This window comes from Plodia interpunctella, chromosome 5, assembly GCF_027563975.2.
Source record: "Plodia interpunctella isolate USDA-ARS_2022_Savannah chromosome 5, ilPloInte3.2, whole genome shotgun sequence".
Taxonomy (NCBI): Eukaryota; Metazoa; Arthropoda; class Insecta; order Lepidoptera; family Pyralidae; genus Plodia; species Plodia interpunctella.
The window spans coordinates 9,271,933-9,299,223 of NC_071298.1; the positions used below are offsets into that span (position 1 = coordinate 9,271,933).

General features: G+C 33.6%; 1 protein-coding gene across 1 annotated transcript in view; it reads right to left on the minus strand.

The window, feature by feature from the left end:
- Window positions 1–13,301: 13,301 nt before the first annotated feature.
- The window catches only part of LOC128670192 (arrestin homolog), a 43,508-nt gene continuing 29,518 nt past the window's right edge, over window positions 13,302–27,291 (minus strand). The window contains exons 7-11 of the mRNA XM_053745663.1: window positions 23,143–23,204; window positions 21,967–22,030; window positions 18,431–18,539; window positions 15,504–15,645; window positions 13,302–15,324 (exon numbers count right to left, since the gene is read on the minus strand). Coding sequence (XP_053601638.1) covers window positions 14,786–15,324; window positions 15,504–15,645; window positions 18,431–18,539; window positions 21,967–22,030; window positions 23,143–23,204 — 916 coding nt within the window. The 3' untranslated portion in view covers window positions 13,302–14,785. The remainder of the gene's footprint in view (window positions 15,325–15,503; window positions 15,646–18,430; window positions 18,540–21,966; window positions 22,031–23,142; window positions 23,205–27,291) is intronic.

Below are 27,291 nucleotides of genomic sequence, written 5' to 3' on the forward strand. Positions count from 1 at the left end.
AAAACCTTTTTTTCCTTAACGTTTTTGGCATTCATGTGGCGTCGCTCACCTAGGACGTCGAGTAAGTAAACGTTTTCAATGTATTCGCTTTAGATAGCTAGTATTGACAGCACTCGGCTCCTGAGAGGCTATTAGATATCAATATAGCATGATTTCACTATTATGTTGATGTTCTGATGCATGGGCGTAGCCAGTCATGGGCTCAGGGTGGGGCAGCAGTCTAAAGTAATATGTAGTCAGCAGTCTGAAACTATACCCGCGATCTTAACCCGGTTAATTTTTTTCAGTCGTTTTACTCTCGTGTATCCTAATTTCTTAATCAGTTAATTTAGAGGTTTATATCTATAGATAGTACTTTTAGGTAAACCTAGTCAATCACTCACACACACAAACGAAAAACAAAATGTTTGCGTTTGTGCACGCATGACCGACCATGATCGATCGACTGACGACAGTCGAGTGTGAATTCTGTTACGGATATTAAGTATTGTAGTTAATAGGCATTGTACCTAGATTTAATTAAGTTTTCACCCTGCTCAACTGCGACTACTCCCGTGTTCTGGTGTAACTAATCCAAGTGAAACCAAGTAGGTTGCCTACACAAAATTGAGCGCGCAACAATATTATCTAAAAAAGTATCTGACTGCTGAGATTTTTTTTATTTTTCGATGAATCTTTTAAAGAAAACTTTCAATTATGATTTAGGTACATCATTGAAAGTTTGCTTTAAAAAAATTATAAAGGCAATTTCGATTGCATGATGAGAATAGGGAGCGTCAACGTTTACTAAATTATTCATATGCAGAGAAGTTAAAGGGGATCGGAAATTAATCAGATTAGTACATTAAAAAAATAACTTGATGTAGCGAATTTACGATTCAGACCAGTTTATTAGATCTGGAAGCTGATGTTGCATATGATACTGATATGAAACATCGGCTTCCAGAATCAATTCTAATAACCATTAAAGTTTTCGTCAACACCACTCAATGACTACTGATTAATATTGACTATTTTATGCAATTTTCCAAGCAAAAATAAAAGTTAATGGGGTCTCAGAGTTGGGGACAAGTTTCATAATCTCCACGGTGTACCTACCCACCAAGTAATACTGTCTCTGTTCGGAACTCTTTGAACAGATAAAAACTTTTATCTTTTAATTAAAAATTAGCGACTTTTGTTCTTACTACAGCGAGCAATTAGATTAGTCAGTTAATATTAAAGCAAAAGATTATTAGTGTCAAAGGCAGCATTATTTTTAATTAGTTGTAGTTTAATGTAAAGATAAGAAAGATAGGTTAGATGATTAAACAGAACCAACATTCTAATTCAATATAATATTTTAAAGACCTTATTTTAATACGATTTTAATCTTATAGGTTGTTTTTAATCATTGGTTCTGTTGTTTTTATTAGTTGACTGCGAAATATCCTATATATGTAGAATAACAAAATGTTTCATGGAAAATTGCCAAAGACACTTGGCTGAATACATGGCGATTTGCGTCAAAGCCTCGGAGAAGAAATAAAAAATAAAAAGCTTTCGCAGAACGTTTGAAGGTTACTGGCAGTGATTTTATCAGATTGCGACGAAAGCAGTGAATCGTATTCGAAGGAATTCATTTCCCTATAATGCTTCCATGCTATGTTTTCTATCTAACGCTATGCACGGGAAATGAGGAGTATAATATTATTTTAACAATCGTTTGTATATTTTCGGTAGGTATCTGGGGGCTACTACGAAACATGAAACATGTAGCACGTTGTTGCGTCCACACGTTCTCTCTTTTTTTTACATGATACGTTCACGATATGGGGAAAAGAGACAGCATATGAACGTTAGTAACATGCTACGTCATTAATACAAATACTATACATAATGAAAAGAGTAACTAAATCTTAATGGATTTTTATGTAAGTTATTGTTAGACAACAAACTTTTAATTTGAAATGAAGAGAAACGCGAAAGTCACCAATAAACATTTTACCCTCGTTTCTATTTAAACTTTATAGTTTAAAACTGCCATGAAATACGAGCAGACCGTGAGTGCAAAACTCTCGACGTGCACAGAATAATTTAATGTTAACATTGGTACAGAAAGTCTATTGTAGAATGAAATTGAACCACTAGAATTAGGTGCATCTATTAGAAAATAAAGTAAATTGTTTAGTTTATTTAGGTTGGTGGACAGCCTGCACATTTAAAGGTAATATTCCAATATTTTGTGTTTATGATTGTTATAGAGTTACATTGGATTCGATGAAAAATATGAAATTTATGAGGTAGGAAATTTTGTTTGAATATTTATTCAAGAAAAATAAGTATATAATGGTTTTGTTAATTTAAAAAAAATTAATTTATACATCCAGATCTGCAAAGCGAAGTTGATTTTCTAAAATTGAGATACATTCCGATATTCATTCCTATAGGATGTCGGATGGAGCGTTTTGATTGCCGCCTTAGTTTTTTCTCAGAAGAGTTCATTTTAAAATCAATTATTATCCTAATTATTATTATAAATGTTAGTTTCTTTGTTACCTCTTCAAGCTCTATCTATTCGGCCAATCTTCTTAAAAGTTTATATGTAGTTTGAAGTACGTAGAAGGACATAGGTAAATTTTCATCCTGGAAAAATAACCGTGGAAATTAACGCGGGCGAAGCCGCGGGAAAAAGCTAGTTATTTAAACTTTGTAGAAATTTAGGTAACATATTTCTAAATTCAGGTAATAGAATAGTGTTTGTTAAAATTTGAAGGATGATAATGACTGTTTGCTGTTGTTGTTGAAACACTCCAAGATAAGCCGGTTAAAGATCACTATTCTCATATGTTTTATAAAACGTAACAAATAATTCTTACACACGTGAAAACACGTAAAATAGATAAATCAATTAATAAATAAGCATGTCGCAAGCGGTTGACGGCTTGTCGCCAACCCTTCCGAGAAATACCCCTTGGGGGGTCCGATCGCCGATTATGCCTAACATTTGAAATAGAACCCCTGACGTAGTCGCTAATAAGCAGTTGTTTGCTTTAACTTTGGAACTTAACAGAATGTTGTGAACTTGAGAACAAGGCTGTCTAAGTGCTCGTATAGTAAACCTTTGTTTTGTTAAACCCATACAGGATGACTGGCAAGTCTCGGGTTCTGAACAACTTTCCGCAAAGAACATGATTAATTAGCTTTTGTATTAAGTGGCGTTAACTACCCCCAATTGATACGAAAGATGATTATTAGATATTTCGCTACAATCAAATCACAGGACTCTCCTCATTTACATTCCCTAATATATCTATATATTCTTTCCCATAACATATTTCATAAAGATTTCGTGTTGAGGCCGAATTATCATCCGTTTTCTTATCTCAATTGTTCTGGGTAACCACAATTTCTTTGTATTCCAGGAATCCTTATTTATTATTATTATAGCGTCAGAAATGTTACAAATTATTCCTTTCATCTTTGTGGTCGGAGCGTTTGTACCTGGTCCACTTTGATTTCGACTTCAAAGAAACTAGAATACGTCTTGTTATAGTCGTATTCCTCATGGCAACAACTTTCTTGGCACTAATAAATGAAGTAGTTTGCCATTGCTTTCTCCATTTCACACACAAGTTATAATAATCAACCAGTGTGCATGTTTCCTCATAATGTTTTCCTTCACCAGTAGCAAGTGGTGGTTATATGAAAACGTTACTAAACATGCTGTCAGATTGATATACAAACTCATGCGGCCCGAATAGGAATTTGAACCTGGAACTTGCACCACCACCGCTTCAGAATGTCTAGGAAATGAAAATTTCTATTGAAATTTAATTTTTTTTCAGTATCACTGTGTTCAAATTGAGCAGTTAAACCTCGCGTTTGATAAGCAAAAATACTCTGCAGGTCAACTGAATTAGTATATTCATTAATAAATTCAGTTTCGAAAAGTACCTTAGCTCAAAAAGCCACCGGAAAAGACGCCAAGAAAAGTCGCGTCTCGCTAACAACTGTTCCTGCGGGTGTTTAGGTGTACAATTTGCATTCCGGACCCAAGACTCCCCTGGAGGGCACCTCTGGGGGTGCCATGGGAACTTTAATGACCCATGGCACCCCCAGTCTTCAAATCTATATAACAGTGTACCAGCAGTATCACAAGTTCAATTTTAGTAGTTCCAATGAAACCACCAAAGGAAAAGTGATGGATTTATCACTGTCGTGCTATGATTTTATCCGCCGCAAGTAATGTATATTATTATTAAAAATATAACTGAGTAAATTGTATATCAAATCCGTTATTCTCGTCTGTGTCCTGGTATCTTTCAGCCATTCAAATATTATGATAGTTTCAATGTCGGGGTGTCCGGACGCACGGAGTCGTAAACGGTCGCAGTACTTATCTCAGAGTTTACGATCCCACTGAGTGTCAGTTTACTACAGTTTACCCCCTAAACTTATCCCATTTTGATTAAGTCATCTTTTAGTACCTAAACATCCTAACTAATATTTGAATTGCGAATGTAAATTTGTTTGTTACCTCTTCGCTTCGCTTTATCTATTCAATCAAGCTTCTTGAAATTTTGCATACATGTAGTTCAAACTACGGATAATGACATAGGACATAATTATATGATGCTGGAAAAGTAACTCTTCACGTGGGAAATACACGCGGGCGAAACCGCGGGCAAAAGTTAAAGTTACTTAAAATGTGCAAAAGACTTATCTATTAAAAGTTATGAATAACTCTTTCACCCCCTGCATATTTAATCTTTTGGGGTAGAAACTCTGAAGCCACGTCAGCTTTGTCGGCTTTTAACCAAAGTGCTGAATGATTATTTTATGATAATAAGGGGCTATCAAAAGTAAAGGAAAAGAGTATCAATGGATATGGCAAATGGCAGAACGAAATCGAAGGAACTTACATACTGTGCCGACCCGATATATTTACGTCTCTTCATTTATCCGTCTATTTCGAAATACACCATCCATGTAAACAGGGCTATTGTGTTTGGGATCCTTACCCTTGGCTCTGTCCACCCCGTAAGGAATGAAGATGTGATTCTGTATATCTATATCATTGGTTTATTTTAAAATAGCTTCACCCCGGGGCTTCGCTTTCGTGGGAATTTCGGGATAAAAGTTACCTTATGTGTCATTCCAGGTTGTATATTTTACCCGTGTACCAAATTTTATAACAATCAGTCTAGTAGATTTTGCCCGAAATAGTAACATACATACATACATCCTCACAAACTTTCGCAGTTAAAATATTACTAGGATACAAATTCTGACAAGGCAATTAACTGAAAGAATAAATACCAAATGCTTTCAACAGTCAGTAGATCAGTTGCATTTTTTGTATTCCGATACGAAACGTGATAGATCTTGATAGTCTACACTGGTGAATTCTGAACAAACTCGAATGCAATTTTTCAGCGCAAACTGACTTTTGCTTTTGCATATTGGAAAGGTGCTGTTGCCCCTACTAATGTATGTAGGCAATATAAATTTTGGTATTTTACACAAAGAAAACTATTTTTAAAAGATTTTTTTTTTGCCTTCGGTTACATTACATACTTGTCCAAGAGAGAGAGAGAGAGTAATGTTATTCGCGTCCGTTGTCATTGTCATCCACGCATGCTTCGGGTGGTATTAAAAATGTGTAGGTATCTACAAAATTTCGATGGTTTCCCAAAAGGTCAATTTTGGACATAGTCTGTATGAACCAAAGCTTGACTTAGATAATATGCAATGAGCAATAAGTTCTACTCTTTTATTTTTACATAAATAAAGAGGTCCTTCTCTGAACGTCTCTCACTGTTATCTGAGCGCTTTCCCGGTTTCTTACCAGTAATTGAGCGTCGGAGCCCAGGATCCGCTTTGTTATTCGTCTCCACTTCGCACGGTCGTCGACATTCCTAGTTGTCAGACCATTGGCACGCATATCATCCTTGACGACATCAAGCCGAGTCTTGGTTGGATTTGCCTCTTCTGCCTGGGGGGAGCGGATTCTTTAGATTAAATAAATCCTATTTCAGACAACCGTCACAAGTCCTATTTCAGATTTAGATCAGATCAAATACAGACAAGATCCAAATAACGACCACCGAAGCCATAAAGAATATTAATGAGGTGAATTGTGTATGAGAATCTCCCCAGATGAGAAATAGATTAAAAAGCCAAATGGTACGACCTGTGTTATTCTACTTCTTTGCAGTCTCGCAAACAGCTGGCTGTGGGAAATGTCGATAAAACTGTTTCCACAGAATGAACATGTGACTTTTACTTTGCTTTGTTTAAAAATTTACATGAAAATGCATTTAAAGAAGCAAATAAGTGATTTGTGAAGTGAAATTAATATTTCGTGTTCAGAAGCGATTATGAAATCATCTAAATAAGGTTACCTTATCCTACTTCATTGTTGATTTCTTTGTATACCTAATTATGTTATTAATGTGCCACAATGTGCGTACTCTGTAAGAGTCACAAATAGCTTGAAATCAATATTACTTGAGAACGCGTGTGTATATTTTATAGACACATCACATTTTTTGCCTATAACTCAACCAAGGTGCTTTTCAATCATTATCACTTAATGAAAAAATGCCACACTGTCTTAAAAAAGAAAAACTTTAAACCCAAGTATTGTTCATGACAACCTACAATGCTTAGGTTTCATTACGTGCAATTTACAGCCTGTTATCCTAAAATATTATCTCTTTTCAGATGGAACAGGCTGGCCTATATAAGTATTAAGTTATGAGATGGTGAGGTCGTGGATCTTTAGGGTTTTATGTCGAAGATACGGTACCTTTGATCGTTAGAGCGGCTGAATCCGCCATTTCGGCCCTTGTACCGAAATAGCCTGGTTATCGGCATTCTTACAGGTTTCCACATGATCAGCTCAATATGAAAAGGATGCTTTGTGAGTTTTATATTTTTTACACCCTATATCAATGCCTTATATACTTGGTAGAAAGGGAGACGCGCCTTCTTAAATACGAATCATTGTATTGGTTAGTGCCTTAATTTTTCAAGAAAACAGGATGTTTTTACGTTTATTTTTCTTTATTGTGTTATGGCGTTTTGTTTTTAATTTCATGGCTCCATCGTTCGCCAAAACGATTTTTTATTTTGCCAACGTCAAGGTTTTTAAATGACAGACATTTTTGACATGTTTTCTTCTTCTAAGTATAGATCATGGAATTAGTAAGTACTACGTTGTACGGAGTACTTACTAATTTTATGGTATAGGTCCGAAAATATAGTAACATTTTCGAGGTTTCAGTCGTTTCTAAGTCAAAATTGCGGGAAGTCGCTCATTCAGGGTAATTTTTATTCCACTGGGCTTTTTTTTGTTCGCCTATATAGCTTTATATTAGTATTTTTTGAATAATACATGAATAATACATTAAACGAACTTACAAGTGAAGGTTGATCGGTATTATATGAGTCACTTTTTCGAAGATATAGATATGGAAATATATGTAACTTTGAACAAAGTGAAGAAATATTAATGTACAATAAAGGATTTTGTGATTGTATCTGGAAATCCAGGAGGCGTATGATCAAGAGAGTTCATTTTGTTTGTTAAGGTGAAAAGAAAAGATAAAGACAAAGATTATTTATTTACAAAAATATGAGGTTACATTATTTACAATGTGGTGTTTATTAAAAGAAAACTTAAACTTACACGTTTCGCCCGCTATGCAAAATTCTATTTTCTACACAGGTGAGATCTTATACTACGAAACAATTGATAATATCTTCACTAAAAAGGGACATAAAAGTTCCATAAGCTTACACATTAACATGGGGATTTAGATAGTAAATATCTACTTATGGATAGGCAGATAAAATATATTGTGAAATTTGCCAAATAGAGATAAGGTCTTTTATACGTTGTTATCATATTCGAGTTGTTAATGGATTTAGAGGTTATTGTTTGCACTGAAAGTAGTAAAAATATTGGTCTAGTGCAAGTTAGTCTTGGTTCCGTAACTAATACCTAGCTCATGTGCTATTTACTTAAGGTTTTCTTTAAATTCATTAATTTAATAATTCTAAATTACCCCGTTGATTTTGATTCACATGTGAATAGTAACACGTGACATTTTGATAGCGTTAACTCAATTTTTCACAGCCAAAAGTGACTTCCACTATGCCTTTGCGCGTTCCTGAGAAAAAGGATTTTGATAGACGGACCGTCCTAAGTAATACTGTTACTTCGGCCTGTCCGTCAATCAAGATCCCATTTCTATCAAAATGATTCTTATTTTTTGCGGTACGGGACTTTAAAAACATAACAAAAACATTTTCTATTTGAAACAGTAATTTTCTAAACCTCCAAGGAGATTGAGGTAAAATTAATTAGCCATGAGATTGGAGCAATTAATTTATCGTGATTCAATTTTTGTTTTTCTTAATTTCACAAAAGATGCTTTTAGATACGATTTAGATTTAGTAAAATTAATTTAGTGGACTTTAAAAGTACCTAAATGTTTTTCAATTATATAAAAATGAGGGGTGAAATTTATGTATCTATATATAATCTTGAGTTTGTCGCATATCTGTCTCAACATCGCGAATTCCCAAAGTTGTAGGTAATCTCGGTTTAGATGTCTTGAAGCCCAGTGTCCGCGTTTCCGCTGTGATTTTATAACTAAGCTTAATTTTATAAATAAGCCTGATTTCCTTTTTGGGAATTCTGTCGTTGCCTATAATTAAGCTTGCAGCGTTGTAATAACATATTTAAGCTTTATTGCACAAAATAAATTTGCAAAAGTACAATAGGAGGACTTAGTGCAATAAAAATTACGAGTATCAGTCGACCGTTGGGTCAAACAGTTTTTTAACCGTTGTCCTAACAAACTGCATCCAAAATCATTATAATTTTTGTAATTTTATGTTATTTGTAAATTTATATAATTTTTGTATTATGAAAGATTATATAGTTTACTTGCCGTTGGCTATATATTATGTTTCTAATGTGCTCTTAATATTTCCAGGACAGTATGTGGTAGGTGACGTAGGTGAATGTTGTAATCTCAAAACGCGAATCTAAACGCGAATATACAAAAAATCTTATTCACTTTTTCTCCAATTCGATAGAATAGAGAGTTCCATTTTCGTTATTGACATACAACGAATAAAAATAATATCATTTTACAAAAGCACTTCACAAAACAGCAGCTTTTCTCGGCTTACGTCAGAGGGAATTAATAATAGGCGCAGTTCCAAAGCGTTCACCAGAAAACATCGTGAGAAACCTGCACACTGGTTATGTGTGTAAAATGAAGAAGGCAATGGCAATCAATGCTTAGAAATTTGTTGTGTATGTCATTATTACACGTAATGACAACGCTCCTCAGCCGTGAAGTATACTATGAAGAAGAATATATTTTTTATGATCAACAGGGTATTTTACAATAATAATATGTGAGTTTTATAGATAGCTAGCTACTGCAGTCGCCATTGTGATAACGGAGTAAAATAAACCTTGCACTGTTTATATCACTTTTATGTTCCAGTTATGGTCAATATCATATTATATAGTTTCATCCTTCGCATTATATGGCTGAATAAGCAGTACAGTGAGGTTAGTGTGAGTTTTTTCCGAGAACATAACGTAAATCGTAACATTTTTTATGAAAAGTTTAATTATATTTTGTATTTTTTTTTTCTATATAATATACCCCAAACGCGAAAAAATGGAGGTCTATACCCAGCACTAGGTTGATGTGTTGATGATGATGAATAATGAAGATACCAGAAAGGCCCAAACCGAAAGGTAGGCCACTTTCCATCTGGTGATGAATATACAAAAAGAGATTCAGATGCAGAATATAAACCCTATAGGAGCAAAGTTCTCTGGCACTCATCATCATTATATCGAGTGTGTTATTGCTAACACTGGTGTCAGTAATCAAGTCGTCTAAAGGCATCTGGCATGACTTTTACGACTACTTACCGCCATCTAGTGGCAGGTAGTCGCCTACACACTAGGAAACTAAACTGTCAACTAGTGTGCAGATTTGCTCACGATTTTTCCTTCACCGGAAGCAAGGGGTGGTCTATAAAAACTACTATATACGAGTCAGATTGGTATACAAACTCATATGGCACGAGTAGCATACGAACCTGCGACCTTTCGATCCACAGGCGAGCGTCTTAACCATTACACCACACGACCCGACCTCAATTGAAATGTGATGAGGGACGAAGAAGCAAATAATTTATAAAATTAATCACTTATTTCTATTGTGACATAATTATTATACAATAATGTGCGGATAAATCAAAAGTAACAGTCTACTTACCCAGTAAACAGGGTGTAAAAATAAAATGAGTAGGTGTTGACTCAAAGCATGTGTGGACCTTTGAACAGTTTTTTATTGAAGAACCTCATGCACGTGGAAAATGTGAAACTCAACCCGCATACTCTCACGGAAATAGTGCGAAGCAGAAATTAATTAATTCCCGGTAACTTGTGTTAGCATGAGCTTTTTTCATGAACGTAATCGTTTCCACAACGTAATTATTATTTTTATGGAAAAAGAACTACGCTTTTTTTTACATAAAAGGAAATGTTACTTTTCCATATTTGACGTTTTAGTTATTGCAAAATCTCATGTTATTTGATATTTGTGAGTTAATTATGCTAAATAACTAATAATATTAAACAACAATATTAAAAACATGTTTTTTAAATTATACCTTAATAGGTATAATCAAATTCAGACATAATTGTCTGAATTTGAGTGAGTGCATATCTTGGAATCAGGTGTCAAAACACCTGATTCACTCAAATAATGTCATCAACTCTTTTTGGGAATGCTGTGGTTGCCTTTCAGCTGATAAGTTTTTTATCCCTTAGTCGTTTCTTGTTTACGACATCCATGGGAGAATAGGAAAAAAAACTATTCGGTTATACACACTCCGCATATAAGAATATAAAATAATTACATATCAACTAAACTTTGGAAAATATACTAGAAGGATTTCGATGAAACGAAACGAATGTATAAGGTAACGGTAAAGATAGAGCATGGCCAGGATACTTACATTTTATCTGCGAAAGTTGTGTTTTCAGTTCGGGGCACAGTTAGTATCATATAAAGTTCAGTCTGTAAAAGATTCATACAGTTTCATCTGACTAAACTATAAAAAAGAACGGCTCACACAAAAATCAGTTTACTCAATATTATATGACTTTATTACGTTTTTAGAATATATTAATTTGTAGATACGCACAAAAAATATAATAATGTATTTTAAAATTGAAAATAGACGTGAAAATATTAATATTCCTGAATAATGGATCGTTTTTATCAATATACACATTTTCTCTCCATATTTCCCTACTCGTTAGCTAAAACTTTACCAGAAAAATGGAACTGCTTGTAAATAATACTTAAATATCATAAAAACAAGTTCCGTATGTATCTGTACGCGATGAACTACGAGACAGATTTTTGTACGGTTTTCACAAATAGATAGTGTGATTCCTGAGGAAGGTTTAGGTGTATAATTTATTATGATTTTACCTGTACACATCAAAGTACCCACATAATTGTAATAATACCTCTATAACCCGTTTTTTACGCAACCTGTGTAAAAATGGTATAGAGATAACCCAGTAAAAAGTTTCCAGAAACCATTTTAACTTGGACGGAGATCAAACGCTTATCCCGACTGAACTCAGCTGAATTAGTTCGCGGCTAACGACTTTAGTGACTAACTTCGCATGTTTCGATTTGTCTCGTTAATATTATCTGACTTCAAAAGGAGTGTTTTTCTTTCATACTGAAGGTCAATCTATACTTAATTTTAGGTAGGTGATAATTATCAATTTATTGAAGACGGATGTGGCGTGATTTAGTTACAAACACGACTTCCATCCAAACTTTGATTATTTTAAAAATTCAGTAGAAAACCTTGCGTCTAAACATCTCTTTATAAGGATTTCTCGTGACCTTAACGTTAATTTGGGTCGAATGCGTGGTTACTGGCCCTTCATAAATTGAACAATCAGGCCATTTATTTCTAAAAAAAGATCATTAACCGACTAGCTTCGTGGACTGGACACTTGGGTCCTTGATACAGCATGTCACTATCGGAAAATTTAATCATGAAGAGTTTGGACATATTCGCTCAATGGCACTTTCGCCACGAGACTTTAGAAAATAATTTATTATTAACTAGATGTTGCCCAGACTTCGCTCACGTGGGAATTTTGAGATAAAATATAGCCTATAGAAATCTTGGATAATGTACCTTTCTAATGGTGAAAGGATTTTTGAAATCGGTTCAGTAGTTTCGGAGATTACCCATCTCAAACATACAAGCTCATAAACGCTTACCTCTATAATAATAGTATAGATTAATTAAGATTTTGTGAAAATAGCGTTCTGGTATAGTGACAATGTTGGGTAGTGACATTTTTCTCGGTGTGAGTTTAGCAAGTTTTTTCTCCGATTTAGTTCCACAAATAAGTGAATTTGATGTGATTTTTTTGGATTGGAGTGCAAACTCCCAAATGAAATCATTTCATGCACAACCGATAAAATTTCAAAATTTAAAAATTCATATACCTATCTACAATTTATAACTCTAAGCAAATATACTTTATCAAGATTAACCTAACCTGATTCGACTCGAAAGGCAAAGAGGGCTTTTGGTAGAATAAAATTCAATGTAATGTAAACAAATGGATTTTTATTTACATATTTACAGATTGCGTTTTACGAAAGTCAGTAAATGGTTTTAGCAGCATACTTCTTGATTTCATGGTACTGAGGTATGAAGTAGAAAACAAGATGGATATATTTTAAAAATTAAAGTTCGCATTCAATTATTTATTTTTATTTAAGAGTGGGTTGCATCAGTCAACTTTAACGTTAACTTTAACCTGCGCAGAAAAACGCAAAGTACGCTATCTTGTCTAAACGTCGTCGTCGCAACTCACCCTAACTTTCGATAATTTTGTGCAATTTGATTAGTGCATTATAATGGGCTGAAATAATAAACTTTAATTCAAAATATAACCGTATTGCATAATAGATTACATCTTTTACATAAATCAAAAACAAGACTACGTAGAAAATCTTTGAATTGAACTAAAAATATTATCAAGAACATTATCATAATGTACCTTATGAAATTTCATAAGTTGAGTACCTTTTTCGCCGGTCATAAATAAAAAAGACATTCAAACCTTCAGACACCCTCTAATGATTTTCCGATGATAATTAATAATATTAAAATGGGACTTTAATTATTACGACCGAAATTTTGTGATAATGTCTATTTCAAAAGTTTAGGCCGTCTTGTGATAAAATGCCTGTAAAATTATACTATATCTTGATACATTACTTCGATTAGTTTGAAATTTTAATTAAAACTATACATTGTAAAATAGAGCTGCCCCAAATGACAGTCGGATGACAGATATAGTATTTTTTTATCTATTACAGTGTCTATTACACAAATGTGTGACTTTTATACTATTTGTCATCTGTCACAGAGGTCAAGCTATGTTTTACAAAGTATTATTTAATATTAGATTTTACACATTGCATTAGTCATAACCTTACAATCGATACATTTATTTACACTACGATTTAGTAAGCGTAATATCATTTCAGGCATTTTTTTGGCTCTAGCCAAGTCTTGTGATAAAATACAATTCTAAACATTTAGTTAAATAGTTATAATATTATGGTGCTTCTGTATATGAAATTAAGGTTATTTTTAAAAGGTGGTCATTTTTCTTTAAATTTTTATAAATTAAAAAAAAACCATAGGATAATTTTCATGGTCTTTTCGGAAAAGGTTTTGATGAAGCTTTTTGACTGATTATATTACTAATTTATAAAATATTGAATGATATATAATAATCGAATGACCTATAGTAACGTAGAGGTACTTGTATTTCAAAAATATGGATATCATTAGTATAATGTAGCGTCACAAAATTGTGATAATTATTTATCAAATTTCGGAAAATAAATTCAATATTTTGCTTAAAGGATAGTAATGGTTAATGTTATCAAGTAGGTATATGGTGAAAATAAATTAATACAATCAGACTTGTATTTTAAAATTTTCAGTTAGTAGTCCTATAGACTTTCTTTTGTTGTTTTAACAAAAGATGAAAACACAACATCACTTAACCATGAAAAGCAATATTCTTCATTTCATGCAATATTATAATTACGACATGATTAAATTGACAAGACGGTGTTTTATTTTAGTGACTAGATAGCAATTCGTATTTATCAGACATATTTCATTGACATCGTTAGTAAATCTAAATAATTTTCAGTGCTTGGAATAATTTCTTATTTTATAAATATATTTTTCACAAACAAGAACATTAATATTCAAGTTAACTCCGTGAGCATCCTTAACCACCGAAAGCACAAAAGTGTCTTGATAGAATCTATTTATTTTTGAGTGATAAACATTTTGTTAAATACTTTTGAACTTATAAATTACTACAATCATTATAAAATACAATTATTAAAAACGTTGAATAATTTCTACGCAATTGGTACATTTCTAACATTCGAATTGGATAAATGACCTTTATAATATACATACATGGCTTACCGTGGTCCTTTAATCTGAGCTATGACTGTCTTCGTCTATCTATACAACATACCGCCCTCTTTAAATTTTCAGCAAAACCACTTTTCTGAATTTGAATTTCCCCTTTGCGTACCGTGGACCCAGCCGGTATTTTATCTTCCACTCTTTCAGTCTTATTGCCACCTGCATCTGCGTTGCATTCCTCGTCGGATCACGTATCAGAACCTGGGTATTTCACGATTAAGTCCAATTCTTCATCATTAGGTTTCACAGCGCGTACTTCTGTACCTTCGAACACTTTTGGCTTTTCAATCTTATTTTCAATATTAACCAGAACATCAGCTACAAGACGATGGTCTTCTGGAGAATTCACTTCAGCATCATCATTGAATGTTGTTTGTTGATTGTCATTAACACCATTATTGTTCTGCTTGTCTTTTTCTATTTCGCATTTGCTGTCTTCTTCTTCACTGTTTTCTTTCCCTTCTAAAATTATTTTTGGCGTGGCTTCTTCTGTAACGCTGTCGGTTGGAGCTTCATTGATACATGAATGTGTAAGTGTGAAAGGTAGCTTTACGGACACATCTCCTCCCATCGCGCTGAGAGTCAGCTTTACCTTGACGTAATAGGATACGTAAATGGCGAAAACATTTCGATCCTCTGGAGTGTTGTTGCATAGAACAGTAGACGCAAGACTCGCTCCTGTTTTAGAATACGAATCTTCCAAAGCAATCCAGTTTTTAGTAACACCTGAGGACGAAATACTTGGATAAATAAGGGCAATATAAATAAAACAAATATCTAGTTTGTTTTTAATGAGTGATCCTCTTAGTTCAAAGAGGTATTAAATTATACTCAATGGGGGATCCATCTCTCTGCATTGATTACATTTCTTATGGACATTAGAAACGACATTCATTTAAACTGACCTCGATGTGGTGTCAGTGTGTAGGTGTCTGTGAGGGTCTGGCCAGGCATCACCGGAGTTCCACCACACTTCACCAGCGCCACCACATTCTTGAACTTTCCGTTTGAGAACATGCAGACGTCTACGTGTTGCACCACCAAAGTCTGTGGGCAATATATTAGTATAATTCAAGGAGATATTCTAGTAGAATTTGAATGAAAGATAACATATTTATTTGCCAAAAATAACATAGTCAAGTATATGAGAAATATAAAGAGACATTTTTGTCGTAACGACGTGTTGATGTGGCCTAAACCAACTGTAGGGGCTTCGCTTCACGCTTCTTCCAAAAGGAAGGGAGGTAATTTCATGATAGATGGATAGAGACAGACAATATTAGCAATATATTTAGTATGATGTAGACAGAAGTAATGTATAAAACTTTCTGTTTAGCTGACATTTGTTTAAACAAATATGTAGATAAAAGCCATCACGCAGGAGCCATAAACATCATAAAAACACAACACTTAGTTGACCGTGTAACATACGCTTTGACTAACTGAATATTTTAGTGTCTTTGACTTCACGCTAATATAAATAGGTCACATAATTTCTAGTTATAAGCCATCACGTAGGAACCATAAGCACCATAAAAACAATATTTAGTTGACCGTGTAACATACGCTTTGACTAACTGAATATTTTAATGTCTTCACGCTAATATTAATAGGTCACATAAATTATTGCTAGTACCCATAATGTAAATATTTGCACCATGAGACAAACTGTCTTAGCATAAATAGGTTTATGGTTTGGCATCATAGCGTACTAAAACGTTTAAATTACAGACCTGTGTTTACTCAGGGATAAAAGATTACATAGCTTCAATAATGAGGTGACAGATTTTTTATATAAATATTCTACACACATTACAAAACATCTTATTTATATAGTTTTTTAATATGTTTGCAGATATGTGATTTTTTTGAATAAGCTGTATTAACGGTTTATGCGAAAAATTTACTTTTTGTTGTTTTGGAACAAGAATGTATGAAATTTAATTGTGAAACTTGTGTATTTCAAGCTGTTAGTTTTCCGAATTATTATAATAAAATAAATAACAGTAAGACAATAAGGGGTTCTGAGAGATGGTTAAGATCTCAACTCTCTACAATACTCATATTTTATAGCAAACATTGATGGATAAATAAAAATGTCATGAAAAGCATCTAGTCGTTAAAAGGACATTGTTGAGTCGGCAGCTCTCAGATGACCTGCAATTTATAGCAGAGATTACCGAGTGCTAAAAGTAGACTTTAATATTTACTCTCACTCCAGTAAGTAAACATAAAAGATTTTAATAAAAATTCTAACAGGAATTCATCATATTTGGAAATGAGTGTGTAAAATGAAATATGTGAGAAAAAAAAAACCTAATTGAATATATTTGCAACTTTTCAAAATGACATTTAACTTTGGATTTTATCCACGTGGATGTTGTTTATTGTTTTTAGGATGGAATTCATAAAAATCCTTTATTAATGCCAAAATTTATACTATAAGCTGGAATTCGAATGATGCGCTGTGCTATATCGAAGCTTAGTTTTGAATAACCATAACATTTCATAATTCACAAAGCATAGCATAATATATTACACATTTTTATAATTGCAGGCGTCACTATTGGTTATTAGTTCATAAATAAGCGCTTAGTAACAATAAACATTAATTTGGTGAACCATATGTTCCCCAGAGCAAGACTGACCTTTTGAGAATAAGTTTATTCCAGAGTTAGTTCGCTGAACGAATAATAGCCACAGCGTGTTTCCATTTACGAGAAAACTTATACTAAAACACAGAAATTCCGAGAAAATAGTTATCTATTTTCTAATCTCTTACAACACAGTAAGAGTATATCAACGCAAAGACTTAATTACTGAAAGTAAAAAGCAAATTATTTATTTTAAGGAAAACGTTATCAGTAATTATTTAACGTTATAAAAATGGAAATACATAAAAGGTAACGAACAACAGGTCTTCTTTACAGGACTACAGGAAAAAAATGTCGGGAAAAGGTTTTTTACATGCGTTCGAGTTTGTGCCAGGATAAAACTGTTGTGTGTCGAGGATAAAACTGCGGGTTACTACATAAAACTATATACTTATTAATCCACAGTATGTGAAACGTGTTGTATTTTAAAATTTGTGTGTTGCAGCTAACAAGCTTAATTAGTCATTCAATTCACAGCCTAGCCTCTTCACTATATCGCGCGTCAGCTAGCGTCTCCAGTCGCTAATTGTCTCTTGTGAAGATTTGTAATTGGTAATTCAATTACTAGGTACTATTGCTACTGTACTACATCGTTACTAAGTGTTGTATATTTTCCGTAAAATGGTGCCTCAGGCTCTTGTAGAAAGATGTATTATGTCAGTCCTAACGCCCACACAAATGTGAAAGGTTAGTCCAATCAGAAAAGTAATAACGAATTCCCTAAATAAACTGTTTGTTATTTCTAGTTCAATAAATAATAGGAAAACCAAGTGGGATAAATACAAATAACAACAAATATATAGTTATATTTTGTTTGTTACAATATACGTATGCAAATGTACATTACTGCGCAATTCAATTAATCTACGATGTAGCAGAGACGCACGCAGAAAGAAAGTGAATGAATTTATTTTTCTGGTAAGTACAATTTTTATTTTTTTTGATAAATGGATATTATTGGAGTACTATTGTTTTGTCAACAATTCGTGATGTATTAATAAAATGCGTAAGTAAGTGGGTTCAAAAAGATTTGACACAGCAGGATCAAATATTGAAACTTCAGATTAGTTCAGAGAGACTAGGGCTCCAGTTTCTCATTTTTCAGATCATCGGCACGCATATCATGCTCCGTCAAGAGCATACGACGAAAAGAGAAGAAAAAGAAGTAATAGACTAACCTTGATACGTCGCACGGTTTTGGAGGAATGGTTTGCGACTATCACACTCACGTTGATAGACTCTCCGTGGGAGTAAGTAGCCTTGTCCAGCCACGCTTCCAGCTCCACCCTGGGGATAATGTTTTAAATTTAAAATTATATCTATATATTCTTTGCTCGCGTAGATTGTAAAGGTCAAAGATGACAAGCAACTTGTCACTATTTAATCTCAATTCTAGCTATAAGTCCACCATACAGTGAAACAAGGTCTTCAAGTTTCGCAACTCTAAGATGTGTTACTATAACTATGGCGACTTTTAGATGATCATCATATTGTTGAATATGTTACGGCTTACGGTTGAACTCTGAAGCCGCACGTGGCAACATAGTAGGCTCTAGGTAGGTACCTGCGGCTACACTTAGGTAAGTGTAGCCGCACTTCGGGGTTTAGCCGTATTAAAAAGTATATCTGACCTGTAGAAAGAGTCGCTGCTGCTGACGAAGTTGAGCAGTAAAATGAAACATTTCAATTTGGTCAAGTATCCTTGTCTTGGGTTCGATCCCCGGTCGGGTCTAGATGGAAAATGATCTTTTTCTGATTCAAATTCAAAATTCTTTATTCAATTTAGGATGATATACATCACTTATCGACGATTGGCCCGGGTCTTGGATTTGTATCTACATATGTATTGTATATATTATAAAACATAGTATCATTGAGTTAGTATCCCATAACACAAGTATAGAACTTACTTTGGGGCTAGTTCAATCTGTGTGATTTGTCTGTGTGATTTAATATGTCACTAACTCGGGTCGGGACTTTAAAATAGACCAAAGGGATTTTTCAGGTTGACCGCGTTATTGAGAAAAAGAGTTAGAGTAAACGACGACTAAGAGATTATCCTAAAATGATATTTCTAATTACTTCTCTAAATATGGATATTTCTAAATACTAGTATTTCGAATACCTATTATGCACGAGATTTGAAATGCAATTTCCCTGAACATTGTGGCGTTGAAAATGTGAGAGGCATTCTATGATTTCAGTCTAGTTGGTTGATGGATACAATTCTCCGGTTCGTTCGCATTATTGAAAATTGTATTCACACAATTTCCACGTATTTTGCAAAATTAATTTGTCTTTGTGATTAATGTTATCATGAATTTGGATATTATTTACTAATTATTACGTTCAGACCAGCACCAATTGACTACTTTGAGAATCAAAGCTATATAGGTCTCATCACATGTTGTCAAAGAAATTTATTTTCTCAAAGAAATTTACATTTCACTTACAGAGAAAAAACTTAGGGCATTCAAATATATAATACTTATTATTCAAATATATAATCGCTCGCTGACGAATTGGAAAAAAAATGTACAGATTGAGAGAAATCTGATCAAAAGTTCAAAATACCTAGTCGTTTCGGAGGGCGCTGCTTACTATCACTGAACAAAAGACGCAAGACAACTGTAGGGTGCTCTTTCACTGGCATGCAATACAAATAACAAGAAGACAGTATACATTGTTAGCCTGTACTTGCGTATACAATTTATATAGTAATTTTTATCACGTCTCTACCTCTATAATCATCAGCGTTCTACCTGAATTTGGACACTTTTTAGAGCATTCCAAAAGCCTTTCAAATCAATAAAAATTACTAAACATGTTATATGTTATATATACATATGTGTGTTTCTCCTAAATTGTAACTTTTGCGAATATAATACTAACGGCCTACTAATCGGCTTCGCTCGGGTAAAACCATAATTTTAAAAAGTAGCCTATATTACTGAACGTTTCGTCTATCTCTATGGCAAATTTCATCAAAATCGGTCCAGTCGTTTTTGACATTATTCATTACAAAAGAGAATACAAAGCTTATAAGTAGGTATAAGTATGGATCAGGCATTAGTTCTCTAAAATCAGGGTGGATTTCAAAGTTTCAATATTTCATGTAACAGACGAAGCAAAAACAAGTTACCAAGCGAATGCAGCCAATTGGACAACTTTGCTATGTTGCAGGTAAATCGAATTGTAACCAGTTTGTGGTCTGACAACAGCAGCCGAATATTTTCGTGTGAGTTAGTTGATAAAGGTTGGTAATTATTTGGAAATGGATATTCTGTAACAGAACAATGAGGTATTGGTAGAACACATCTCCAACTAGAGATGTCCTTTCATATTTCCGAAAAGGATCAATCAGAAAATGTTCACAAGTTTTACCTGAACGAAACCGGTTCTTGAAGTTTCTTTTATTTTTGTACAAAATTTTATCAAAACCGGTCCAATAGTTTTTGAGTTTACTCATTACAAACACAAAAAAAAAACAAAATACAAATATATACTCTTTATTTAAATTGGTGAACGAATACTAACACAGATAAACAATTCGTTTGAAATAATATTGGCAAAGTAATTCAAATGAGCGACATATTACATTCTCAAGATTGTTTTTTTACTACGTTTTTATAAGAAAAATATGTATTAAATGATGTCGCAGCTTAAACCAACCAGCTCATTCCCGTCTTTATTATTTTAAATTATTTACAAACAATGTTGTGAAGAATTTGTTCACTTTAGCCTGGATTCTTGTGTTATTATTAAATAAATATGAAACATTTTCGCGTTTTGTTTCCCCTCACACGTTGGAGGCGGATCCTGGCTGACATATTGGCTGGATATGTCAATACAAGTCGGGTCAAAATGGCTGTCAGCCACAAATCTCTGGTCCTGGCACAAACAGGGAAATAATAAAATTAACCTTCCACAGAACAACACTTTTATTGGCTTTTTTCAAAGGCTGTTTATTATACTCGTAAGTAGTATTTATATGGTGTGGTGTGAAAAGTTTAAATGTGGTATACGATTTTGCGGTTGGTAAAGAACAGCGTATCTCTATCGATGACACGTACCAACATTTACCATTTAATTATCTTGATAGTTTTTGTTGATCTATGACCAATATATATTTATTTTTTATAGCTTACAAAGAACGCGTATACGAGCACGCTGTTTGCCTGATGGTAAGCAAACGCCTCTGTCCATGGACTCTAGTAACCAGGAAACTGATGAATTTTTTGAACACTTTCGAAATAAAAAGAGTAATGTAGAAGTAAAAGTTCGATCCAATGATTAGGTCCAACAACGTACTAATTATGTCTGAAAAACTTTTGAATGAGAGCGGTGTTTTCTGTTGCATAAAGAGTTGTTTTATAGCGAAAATTTCGAAATATTATAATTACTTCAAGACTGAGAACGATGGCGTTCCCAAAGAGGCATATTCCCAACAGTGGGGAGAGAAAAGGTTGTCAATTATGATAAAGATGAAGTACCGTGATAAAATAATAACGTTTCTAACCAAAAAAGCAACGACGAAGTACTCAAAAACACATATTACAACGGTTATATCACTCACAAGGATATGCAGAGATTTGTTAGAATTTGGGTACGATTTATAAATGTCAGGAATATAAGACATCCCACCAAGAGCCGCGTCGGGAAATGATGCTTTGGCGCGAAAACAAATAGAATGAGTAATGTAATTGATCCCTACCTGCCATCGGATAACAAAAAGGGCTTTTCGACGATGGCGCGCGGCGGCGCTGACTCCATGTTTTCTGAAAAGAATACTCGTTTTAGTACTTTATACATTTGTAATAGGCTACAGACAATCTATGTTACATAATTATTTTTAAACGTTCAAGAATAACTTCTATATGGTAAGTATTGATGTATGTTATACATTGTGTTAGTTATGTGTAACAAACGTGGACATGCATAATACAGAATGAGAAGACTCATAAAAAAAATTAAAATTATAAATTTTGCTTCGAATTAAAAATCCCATTTAACTTAATTACAGATGAAGCGATGGAGAAAGGGGTGAGTATGACGTCAGTATGACTAAGGATTTTTTATTTATATGTAGTTAAGGCGTATATTCACGAATTCATTCAATAGAAAGTATTTTATTTGTTCCATTATTATGTTAAAGAGTACTTTTAAAGTAATTCGCCCAGGAATTTAATCCTTATTACAGTACTTATATTTCGTATTTTTTTAAACTGCCGCTCACAGTCCGGAAAGGAAAATGAGTCATTATTATAATGATAAACGCCACGTGAGTTTGTATTTGACTCATGCTTCTGAAAAACATCGTGAGGAAACTCTGGCATTGGTGGACTGATTAGTTGACTAGTTTGTTTGAGACTGGACGTCACTAGTCATAAAAACAGGACAGGCAAGCCTCAAAATATGTATGAGATTATGTAGACACAACCACACAAATTATTTCATGCTTCTCACTCCTGAAAAACGTGCTGAGCGAGAAAAGGCTAGTGCTTTATTACGTATAGTGTGTGTTAGCCTGTACTAATTAATTTTACGTTCATGTGAATACATTACTTTGAGTTATATGGAAAATTTCGATACTGGATTCGACCTCCAGAGGCTATGAACGCCTTATTGTTGGTTATTTTTGTTTATTATTTTGGTTTGTATAAATTATAAACTTAGGAGGCCATTGACCTTGCTGGAATATAGAAATAAATTTATTCATAGCTTTAAATACCATTACAGGAAATGAACAAAATTATAATTTAAACGAACTAACTCCTTTTTCGGCATGATATTCCTTCAACTGCTCCTATAGTGAAATATGGTTTATAGTTAAATAAAAGCATTCTAAGCAATAATGCTTAGACATTTTAATGTAAATCTTTCTACTTACCAATTTCACTTCTCTTTGGGCGGAAATTTTCATCAGGCCCCATTTTCGCTTTGTTTTTTAGTCTGTAACAAAAATCTGGATCAATATTCGTTTATTTCATGAAAGTATGCAAATGACAGAAGACAAATTCAACTTTCCAATATGTTTTCTTTTTTACTTTGTGTAATATATACTTATTAAAGTAATTTTACGAATTTTATAAATATTATAATGTTACTATCATAAATAATGTATTTTATAATTAAAAAATTGGATTGCAAATCTAAAAATAGAAATATAAATTTATTCATAACACACATGTAGGTATATTACATTTCAGGAAATTAACAAAATTATAATTTTACAAAGGTACATTAAATGTCCTACTCAGCTTGTGCAATGACGAGGAGCCATGTGGCTGTTTTTCAATCTTTCTTGAAGTAAATTAGAACTTCATAAACAAAATTAGGGCGAAAGTACACTAAGCCCTTACGTAATCTTACATACGAGAGCTTAAAGGTAATAAATTAGGTTTCTCATCCACAAAGTTTGGGACAAAGCCTTGGCAAAGCAAACATTAGCTGTTGGAACTACCAATTAGTTAGTTCCTAAACTGTACCTACTTTAATATGTTCTAGTTAGTTAATAAAGACTATCGGTCCGTCCCAGCATCTGTCAGGTAAAAACATAAATTATACTCTTATATGCCTTACTCTGTTGGTGAAAACCACGTGAAAATCCGTGCCTTAGTTTTTGAGTTTAACGCGAACAGATAGACATACAGTCGCGGCAGAGGCCTTTGTTTTATAATATGTAACGAGGATGTGAGGTTTAATGTAAATTTGACATCTTTTTTTAACCTATTCCGTCCCACTGCTGGGCATAGGCCCCCCCACATTTATGTTCATACAGATAGATGCGACAATTGGGGACTTTTTTTTGTAACATGTAAGGATTTGCATTTAGAATATCAGTTGAGTTGATTAAACAGAAAAAGAAATATGTATATAATCGCCCCGAAATTTGTCATTAAGTACTCAGAGGGCTGGCAGCATTGATGGAAACCATCAATGTGGCCACGGTTTATGGAAGCTTCAACAATTCAACAATTTACTGGAGAAACGTACACTGAGCCAATGCCTTAAAGAGATTAGAGAAGAATTCAAGGCTGAAAAATATATAAAAAATATATTGGCGTGTACAATAATATTTTTAGATCGCCATGTTTTTCAATCATTAGAATGGTATTTTTATAAAAGAATCCATTTATTTTTAAATAACAATTTATTTACAAACATAAATCAGAGTTAATGCTATCAATTACTTAGCTATTTCAACAACTGTGTTCCGTAAATACTTCTTATAAATAAGATTTTGGGTCAAGCTTTTTGAAGCAATAAAGAATGCGGACATTTCCCTCGTTGAGAGCCAATCCGGCCAGGGGGCTATTTTGAGAAACATAATGTATTGTCAATTTGTCATCGAAAGAAACATGTAACTAACGATACTCCAAGGCTTCTTCCTGTGAGAAATTCAGAATAAAAATGAGCATAAGTACGTACTCTAAGCTTTATCCGTATGTTTCATTGAAAATGATCCGTATTTTTAAATTAATTCTGCCATTTTGACGAATGACAAAATATATTATTCGGTTTTCTATGGGAAAACGAAACTACAAACCTTAATTAACCATATTTATAATAATTTTTGTACTCGTATAAATGATACTTGTTCTCGTCGTATATAATGAAGAGCTCAATGGCGCCGTGGTTAGAGCCCTCGGTCCGTGATAGTGACGGTTAAAACACTCTCACAATGGTCGGTAATTGGATGGGTGACCAAAAATGAATCCTATAATCAATATCTTGAGTTCCTCCGTGCTTCGGAAGGCACAAGGAATTTTCATGATATGAAACTCGTACCTTTATTGTATCTTAGTATGGTTCGTGTCATGCAAAGACACTGATAGACACACTGGATACATGTTTAGAATAGCGGAAATTCTATCTGCATACGATAAATAATTTGATTACTTCTGCAAAACTAGTTTTCTGCTAAAACCTTTGCCTCATTTGGCACTCGATACACGTGTAGACATCAATTTCGTTGCTATATGGCGGCCTTCGGCGAACTATATTTCTGATTATCCTGTTTGGGGCATGGATGGGTCACGATTTAGGCCATTTTATCTTAAGCTGCCCTTTAAAATGCAATGATATATTTCCGAGATATACTCCGAGGAAGCTGAACTGAATGTTTGATTAGGCTAAACCTAAAAAAGGTTATAGCTTGAAGTCGTCAAAGACAAAGCTAGTAGTTTGTAGCTTTGGTAAACATCATTTAATTTAGAATATGACGTGAAAAAGTGCCTGTGAAGGCCTAATTTCTGAATAAATGATTTGATTTTGATTTTGATTTTGAAGCGTGAGAATGTTCTGATAATATGTTGAAGATATGTGGAGAAAAAAAGAGTGAAAACAAAACCTGGATTTCAGGCGCTTACGAAACAATCGCGAAAAGTTTTGTCATCGATACTTACAGAAGAAGGGATGGAATTTTCAAAACTCCTTTTTTAAGACAAAATTTCAAGTTACTAAGGGTCAAATTTACGTTGACTTTAACCGGCGCGCCGAGTGTACCTACGAGTACCTACGTTTAGACAAAACGGCGGCGTGCTTGGCGTTTTTTTCACACGTTAAAGTGAACGTTAAAGTTGACGGTGCAATCCATACTAATTGATAAAATCATATCAGTCAGTCAATGTCCAATTTTATGTATGTAGATTTCTGTCAATATAGATAGCGAAACTTTTACATTTCGGTTTCCTCACAGCTGATGAGAGAAGACATATCTGTAAGATAAGCTACCTTAACAGGTCATCCCGACTTACGAAAACTTGACCCAAATGCATGCGAGTGTTGTAACTGGTGCATGGAACCTTTAAATTGGGCACAAGAGCTCAAAAACCTGGAATATTTTGAAATGAGAACGTGAGCACGGAAGCCCTTTTAGTTTTCTAATGAAAATACGAATATCAAGGTAAAGATAAAAAGGCTGGTTAGGTTGAGAATTATTTCGATTTGAAATTACATATACTTATGTGATTACCTCTTCATTGCGTGTCGATGGTTGTTGGCGATGAGAAAAATCTAATCATGTTTTCCCAAAACTGAACTTCATTTGTGACCGAACCATTGTGCAACTGAACTTCATGAAATCATTCCAAACGCAGTATTCAAGCAATCGAGACAAACCCATGACACACAAGAGCTATTGTTTTTACCTTTACGAGGACATAGTTATGTATTTAGATTATTAGATGGTTATATATAAATACTGGGGGCCTGCCCCGGCTTTGCTCAGGGAAAAGAAATCCTAACTAATAATATAAATGCGAAAGTAAGTTTGATTGTTTGTTAAGTACCTCTTCACGCTTTATCTACTCAATCGATTATCTTGAAATTTTATTTTTTACACACGTATTTGAAGTAGGTATGAAGAAGGACATAGGTTACCTTTCATCCCGGAAAAATAAATGTTTCCGTGGGAAATTCACGCTGGCGAAGCCGTGGTTAACAGCTTGTTTGGAATAAATAATGAATTCTAGTGATAAATATTCATCGGAGCTTTATAGAACAATACAATAAATATTTATAGAAAAAATTACTTAAAAAATTTATATAATAATTTATTTATAGAAAACTTTATAGAAAAATACAATAAATGTCACATTATGCCATAACAAGGTAAAAAAAAACTACGTGCAAGTGATAAAGATAATATACATCTTATATTTTCAAGGATAAAGTTCGAAAAACAAGCATTTCAGAAGCTCGAACGCTTGATCAGTCTCATTAGTCTATTTGCAAGCACATCGAAGAAGCTTCATAGCGAACGTAAACACTTCATCCGATGCAAAAACACGTAAACAAACAACGGAAATAGACGAAGTGGCTTTATTGTGGAAGATACTTCATCAATTTTCGCGGGAACAGTTCATTAATTCAACATCATTTTAGTTGCAAGAAGTTCACCGTTATAATCCTGTTGCGAAATTATCATTGGTGGGTGAATTTCACGACTTTTTGAACGCGGCATGTAACTTTTCATTAGGGTCGCACATTTTTAAAAATAAAGAATATATTTTTTTAAAATTAATCATTTATAAAA